Below are 7,500 nucleotides of genomic sequence, written 5' to 3'. Positions count from 1 at the left end.
CACACGCACACAGAAAGAGAGAGAGAGAGAGAGAGAGAGAGAGAGAGAGAGAGAGAGAGAGAGAGAGAGAGAGAGAGGGAAAGGGGGTGGAAGTAAAGCAGCTAAACAGGTTTATTTATAAGATAGGCCCCAACCGCCTCCCTCTTCATTTGATCGTCTGGCTGCGGAAGCTCTCGGTCTGTAAAACTGGACGTGCCGGAGAGGATTCTCCTTCAGGATCAATAACGCTGCTCATTGATCACAGACGTGATATATGACATCTGTTAATGAGAGCCGACATATTAGTATGCTAACCCCGCATACTCTAACCTGCTGTAATGTACCCCGTCAGCACAGCCAGCAGCCTCAGCAGTACAGATACATTAGGCCGACAATAGAGCTAGCTAGGTGATGTTCAGGGGATCAAGTCTGTAATGGAATAATGATAATAATGTTACTGCCATCATGCTCTGCCGACTGAGCCATAGAGGACCACTGAGGAGTGAGGAATTGTGATATGCCATTTTTCTTTGATTTTCTTCCATTCCTCATTCTCTGGTGTCAAACGTGTGGTTGATACTGTTCTTTATTCGTGTTAATGCATGCGTTACAAACGAGCCCGTTTTCCTCCGATTTCTACCTCGGCCAGCCTCCATCACCCTGGTGCTCGAGATCATGTCGTTTTATTTTTTCGCTTTTTTACTGCCATGGAAATTCTGTGACGATGCTATTCTGAGGTTGCATTTCGGAAAACGTTCAGAAATCCGATTCCCCCCCAAAAAACGCAGGTAGTTAAAAATAAATGATCCGTCCTTTGATTTCCTTCTGTCTTCCAACCCCCTTTCAAAGGCTTCCAATTTCCTGTCTGTTTTATGTCTGCTGAAAGACAGAAAACATGGCAGATGTGTCGGGGAAGGGAGGGAGGGGGGGAGGGAGGGAGGGAGGGAGGGAGGGGGGAGGCTGGTCTTGGCCTGAGAGAAGTGTTTTCTGTGTACTATCTGAAACAGGAAATCAATAGCTGTTCCGAGAACAGGCAACGGCAGCAGCAGGAATGACAGATGTTCTTTATTTGGTGTGGAAATCCATGTTTCCTAGGCGATGAGAGCTCGGCAAACACGCCGCTGATATCCCAGTTGCTCCGCCCACTGCAGACCGTTGACAGGGATAGGCCCGAGCTGCTGTCCGTCAAGCCCACCGTCGTAAAGACGAGCCGCCCCAGCAGCCCTCAACGGGCGACCCCTTCAGAGGTACCTAACCCTAACCCTAACCCACCCTAACCCACCCTAACTCACCCTAACCCACCCTAACCCACCCTAACCCACCCTAACCAACCCTAAATCTAACCCACCCTAACCAGCCCTAACCTACCCTAACCCTAACCAGCCCTAACCTACCCTAACCCTAACTCGAACCCTAACCCACCCTAACCCTAAATGTAACCCTAATCCTAAACCTAAGTCTAACCCATGCTAACCCTAACCAGCCCATAATCAATGTACTGGATGGGGCTACAGTATCTTACTGGAAGCAACCGTACAGTACAGCTGCTCCCTCTGAAGACAGTCTAGAACATCAGATGGGTTGTGGTGACAATCACATGACAGACATCAGGATTGTTATCTAGGTTGATGTTTACAGTGTGTTTACAGGGCTTGGTGGTGGAGGTGGGTAAGAGGATGAGGAGATAGTAGTATTGAGTGAATCAGTCATCATCCCTCCTTCACTGTGTCCCCCCCCCACCCCCACCCCTCAACAGATGGAGGATGAGGTCACCCCTACGCCCAGGTCCAAGCCTCGTTACACAGGCCCGGTCCGCCTCTGCACAGCCCGATACAGGTGAGAGGGACCAGGGGGGGCTGGGGGGGAATGGGGGGATTATACAGATGATACAGGTGAGAGGGACCAGGGGGGCTGAGGGGGGGGGTCATACAGGTGAGAGGGACCAGGGGGGGCTGGGGGGGGTCATACAGGTGAGAGGGACCAGGGGGGGCTGGGGGGGGGGTCATACAGGTGAGAGGGACCAGGGGGGGCTGGGGGGGGGGTCATACAGGTGAGAGGGACCAGGGTGGGGCTGGGGGGGGCTTGGGGGAAACATACAGTTGTTGTGGTGAACCTGATGCCCTGGGACAACACCTGTGACGGCTGGATCAATGGCTGTCTCCTGGTCTTAAGACTCCTGCTTAGACTGTTGTCTTTGTGCCAATGTATCGATAGATTACTGTAAATCACACTGTCACTATCCCTCTTCTCTCTCTGTCTCTCACTCTCTCTCTCTCTCTCTCTCACTCTCTCTGTCTCTCTCTCTCTCTCTCCCTCTCTCTCTGTCTCTCTCTCTCTCTCTCTCCTCCCTCCCACCAGTTATAACCCCTACGATGGGCCAAACGAGCACCCAGAGGCAGAGCTCCCCCTGGTGGCGGGGAAGTACCTGTACGTGTACGGGACCATGGACGACGACGGCTTCTACGAAGGTGAGAGGTCGTTGTGGCGGGAATCTACGGTTGGGTAACTTCCTCACTACCAAATACGGGACAGAAGATGGCGTGCCACTGCACTGGGTGGGGGGGGGCGGGGTGGTTTACAGGAATTGGCACATTTACGCTCTAAACTGTACGTGTGCATGAAGGGGGGCCTGTGATTGGATGAATATACGGGACAAGGGACTTGAAGGAGGTCCCATTTATTCATCCCGGGTTAATACGGGACAGTTGGCAAGCGCCGGTTGTGAATCAATCCCGCGGCATTAGCACCAAGTAGCATCAGTAGCAACAGTGGCCACTGTTACCTAGCGACCTAATCTCATTAGCTCTTTATTGAGGCTTTTTTCCCGTCCTGTCCTTGGCTACGCTAATCCCCCTAGCATCCCTCCTTCCAGCCCCCGAAGGCTTCAGCGGCTCAGAGTCTGAGTCACCATGCAGCAGCAGCAGCAGCATCATCCTTTGGGGTGGTGGGGTGGTGGTGGTGGTGATGCTGCCTTCGCTAGCTAGCTAGCTAACTCTACCGCCTGGAGGAAAGGGAGAGTTTGTGTTTACTAAAGAGGGATGCTGCTTGGACCGAGCTGTTGACAAGACGTAGCTATGAGCCTCTGCCGTTCAGTTTGACGGCTTATCTTGCTGGGCTTCTTATTAATCACTGGCAAATTCCCCCCCTGCAGAGAGAGAGAGAGAGAGAGAGAGAGAGAGAGAGAGAGAGAGGGAGAGAGAGAGGGGGGGGGGGGAGAGAGAGAAGGGGAGAGAGAGAGAGAGGGGGAGAGAGAGAGAGATAGGGGGGGAGAGGGAGAGGGAGAGAGAGAGAGAGAGAGGGGGGGAGAGGGAGGGAGAGAGAGAGAGGCAGATAGAGAGAGAGAGAGACAGAGAGAGAGAGAGAGAGAGAGAGAGAGAGAGAGAGAGAGAGGGAGAGAGAGAGAGAGAGAGAGAGAGAGAGAGAGAGGGAGAGAGAGGGAGAGAGGGTTAGAAAGAAGTGGAAGAGAGGAAGAAGAAGGATAGAGTGGGATTACCAGGATGTCTTTGAACTACTTTAGCCGATGTCACACCAGGGGAGGCTGGCGGAGGTAGAAATTGGAGGACCAATTCCAGCCTCTACCAGCCTCCCCTGGTGTTCTACCTCCACCGGCCTCCCCTGGTGTTCTACCTCCACCAGCCTCCCCTGGTGTTCTACCTCCACCAGCCTCCCCTGGTGTTCTACCTCCACCAGCCTCCCCCTGGTGTTCTACCTCCACCAGCCTCCCCTGGTCTTCTACCTCTACCAGCCTCCCCTGGTGTTCTACCTCCCCCAGCCTCCCTGGTGTTCTACCTCCACCAGCCTCCCCTGGTGTTCTACCTCCACCAGCCTCCCCTGGGGTTTACCTCCACCAGCCTCCCCTGGTGTTCTACCTCCACCAGCCTCCCCTGGTGTTCTACCTCCCCTGGTGTTCTACCTCCACCAGCCTCCCCTGGTGTTCTACCTCCACCAGCCTCCCCTGGTGTTCTACCTCCCCCAGCCTCCCCTGGTGTTCTACCTCCACTAGCCTCCCCTGGTGTTCTACCTCCACCAGCCTCCCCTGACTGTCTACCTCCACCAGCCTCCCCTGGTGTTCTACCTCCACCAGCCTCCCCTGGTGTTCTACCTCCACCAGCCTCCCCCGGCGTTCTACCTCCCCCAGCCTCCCCTGGGTAACACATGGGAGTGAGACAGTTTCCTTGTTCGTTGAGTTTCACTACAGATGCTGTATATATACTTCCCTTAAAGGTCCATTCCCGTATGTAAGTTTTAGCTTTGAGCTAAGTGCTAAATAGCCATGATAAATCGGTAGGCATTGAGGAATGTAATCACACGATGAAGAGCGTTCGTTCACTGTATTCGTCCATCAAAGCGTTTTCTAAAATCTGTTGTCTGGTGCCTATTTCACGTCCGGCGTGTTTACAAGGATATGTGTATAATATATGCCGTTTATCTGACGCTTTTATCCACAGAGGACCAGCGTTTGCGCCCATGTTTGGCACTATTAAAGTTAAACAGCTTAGCGTGTTTAGCACGTTTTCTAATCGTCTGTGCCAGGCAACACGCCCAACGACACGCTGGATCTTTAAACGACACTCGTCACGACACTCTTGGAAAGTCAAGCCAGAACAGCCTTGCGTGACATCTCACCAGAGAACCCACTGTAAACCCACACAACGCAGTGCAGTGTTTCCCTTTACCATCTATGGTAGGCCTACAGAGCCCATACCTCCTCCGGGAGAGACTCTGCCACCCCCCTCTCCCCCCTCCACCCCCATCCCCCCCCCCCGTCCGTCCGTCCGTTTCATGCCTGAGAAAACAGTGCTCACAGAGACATCTACTCTTTGTGTAAGCGAATCACGAGGGGCTTTAGTCATTATTTCCTCTCTTTCTCTTTTTTTCACTAATGAGATGGTTTCTATTTATAGACGGATGTTAAACATTTGCGGCAGGCATCATTAGAGGCTCTGGGGCGTGGGCTGGGAGTTCTCCGGAGACGTGCGGATGTGTGTGTGGCTGTCTTCTTCACCGCGCTGTTACTGTTACTGTTACTGTTACCGCAGGCAACGCCGGGGTTCCTGGACGGTGTTCCTGGATGGTGTCACCCTGACGGTGTGACTCATAGCATGATCTCACAATTACCACTGTCACTGTTGTGACATCACAAACCAGCTGACGACAGCTCTTGCGGGAATGGCAGGAAGAGACAGGAGTCAGCGCAGTAGTGTGTTCACTGATTGGTTCACTGTTATGTAACTACCTGTCCTACCTGATTCACTGTTATGTAACTACCTGTCCTACCCTGGTTCACTGTTATGTAACTACCTGTCCTACATCAATAACCAAAGCTGTTCTGTCCGTGGTCCTTAATCATAGTGCTTGTGTCTTTCTCTCTGTCTCCCTCTCTCCCTCTTTGTCTCGATCTCTCCCTCCCTCTCTCTCTCTCTCTCTCTCTCCCTCTCTGTCTCTCTCCCTCTCTGTCTCTCTCTCTCTCCCTGTCTCTCTCTCTCTCTCTCCCTGTCTCTCTCTCTCTCTCTGTCTCCCTCCCTCCTTCTCTCTCCCTCTCTCTCTCTCTCTCTCTCTGTCTCCCTCCCTCCCTCTCTCTCCCTCTCTCTCTCTCTCTCTCTCTCTCTCTCTGTCTCCCTCCCTCCCTCCCTCTCTCTCTCTCTCTCTCTCTGTCTCCCTCCCTCCCTCTGTCTCTCTCTCTCCCTCCCTCCCTCCCTCCCCCCCCCTCTCTCTCTCTCTCTCCCCCTCTCCCTCTGTCTCTAGGGGAGCTGCTGGACGGTCAGCGAGGGCTGGTCCCCTCCAACTTCGTGGAGTTCGTCCAGGACAAGGAGAAGCTGTCCATCAAGCTGGCGGACGGCGCCGACGACTCCCTGGACCCGGGGGGCTTGGGCCTGCTAGGCCTGGACGGGGGTGGGCCCCAGGACGGCCTGCTGGGCTCCAACAACCCACTGGGGGGGGGCGGGGGGCCCTGCAGCAACGGCACGGGTCCCATGGACCCCGAGGAGCTGGCGGAGGACGCCGTGCCTTACCCCCGGAGGATCACCCTGATCAAGCAGCTGGCGCGCAGCGTGATCGTGGCGTGGGAGCCCCCCGCCCTGCCCCCGGCCTGGGGGGGGTCGGTCAGCGGCTACAACGTCCTGGTGGACGGCGAGGTGAGGGCCAGCGTCCCCTACGGCGGGCGGACCAAGTCCCTGCTGGAGAAGCTGGACCTGGACGGCTGCGTCCACCGCGTGTCGGTGCAGAGCGCCACGCCGGACCGCGGCATGTCGGACGAGCTGCGCTGCACGGTGCTGGTGGGCGCCAACGTGGTGGTGGCGCCGTGCGGCCTGCGCGTGGACGACATCCAGCGGGACACGGCCGAGCTGTCGTGGTTGCCCAGCAACAGCAACTACGGCCACACGGTGTTCGTGGACGGGGCGGAGCACGCGGCCATCAGGCCGGGGAGGTACCGGCTGAGGTTTGTTAACCTGGCGGCCATGACGGTGTACAAGGTGAGGGTGGTGGCGAGGCCCCACCAGGTGCCGTGGCAACTGCCGCTGGAGCAGAGGGAAAAGAAGGAGGCGGCGGTGGAGTTCTGCACGCTGGCTGCAGGTGAGGCGATGAGGGAGGTGGTTTCTATTTCTGTCTTTTCTTTCTGGGTTGTTTGTTGTTTTTTTTGTTTTTGTTTTTTCTGTTCTTCTTTTTCTGCTGACAGGATTGCTAACGTCAGACCGTTTCATGTCCTAGTATTATTATTTTTTTGATTCTGCCATCTGTGATTTACGACGGGTTGTGGTTTTCGTGTGGATTTTGTGTGGGTTTTAAGTCCTAGTTAAGTGTAGTTCTTGTTTGTTGGATGTAGAAGTGTGTGTGTGTGTGTGTGCCTGTGCTGCGCGTACACGTGTCTGTGTGTGTGTGTGTGTGTGTGTGTGCGCGTGTTTGTGTGTGTGTGCACATGTGCGTGCGTGTCTGTGTGTGTGTGTGTGTGTGTAGTCTAACCACAGAGGTAAGGGAGGAGAGCACAATGCCTTACATGTGTGTGTGTGTGTGTGTGTGTGTGTGTGTGTGTGTGTGTGTGTGTGTGTGTGTGTGTGTGTGTGTGTGTGTGTGTGTGTGTGCGTGTGTGCGTGTGTGTGTGTGTGTTTGTTATGTTTCGTCTAGGTCCCGTAGGTCCCATGTATTCCAGAACAGGTCAGAACGAAGACCGCTTTGGTTATGAAACAACAAGTATGGTTGAAATATGGTTGTTGAACCGCACTGAAAACCACTGAAAGAACCCCCCCCCCCCACACTTCCCCAGTCACTTCCCTAGTCACTTCCTCAGCTTTCCCTTTGCGCCAGGGATAAAATGCTTATAGACTAAACGCTAATGCTAATGGGCTAAAACGCTAATGCTAATAGCTTAATGCTGATGGGCTAAAACGCTAATGCTAATATACTAAAATGCTAACGCTAATGGGCTAAAAACGCTAATGCTAATAGCTTAATGCTAATGTTGGGGGGAAAGCTACAGAAGTAACTCCCCCCCTTTCACTGAAACCACCGCATTTGGAGAACAGC

General features: G+C 54.1%; 1 protein-coding gene across 1 annotated transcript in view; it reads left to right on the top strand.

Moving 5' to 3' along the window:
• The window catches only part of rimbp2a (RIMS binding protein 2a), a gene marked incomplete at its 3' end in the record, with an annotated part of 36,396 nt that overhangs the window by 10,892 nt on the left and 18,004 nt on the right, over window positions 1–7,500 (top strand). Inside the window, exons 5-8 of the mRNA XM_080530305.1 lie at window positions 1,075–1,226; window positions 1,736–1,815; window positions 2,338–2,447; window positions 5,725–6,552. Coding sequence (XP_080386431.1) covers window positions 1,075–1,226; window positions 1,736–1,815; window positions 2,338–2,447; window positions 5,725–6,552 — 1,170 coding nt within the window. The remainder of the gene's footprint in view (window positions 1–1,074; window positions 1,227–1,735; window positions 1,816–2,337; window positions 2,448–5,724; window positions 6,553–7,500) is intronic.

Source organism: Nansenia antarctica (assembly GCF_963989245.1).
Source record: "Nansenia antarctica genome assembly, chromosome: 4".
Lineage (NCBI taxonomy): Eukaryota > Metazoa > Chordata > Actinopteri > Argentiniformes > Microstomatidae > Nansenia > Nansenia antarctica.
The sequence above is the reverse complement of the archived record's forward strand: the minus strand, read 5'-3'. Positions and strand labels throughout refer to the sequence as shown.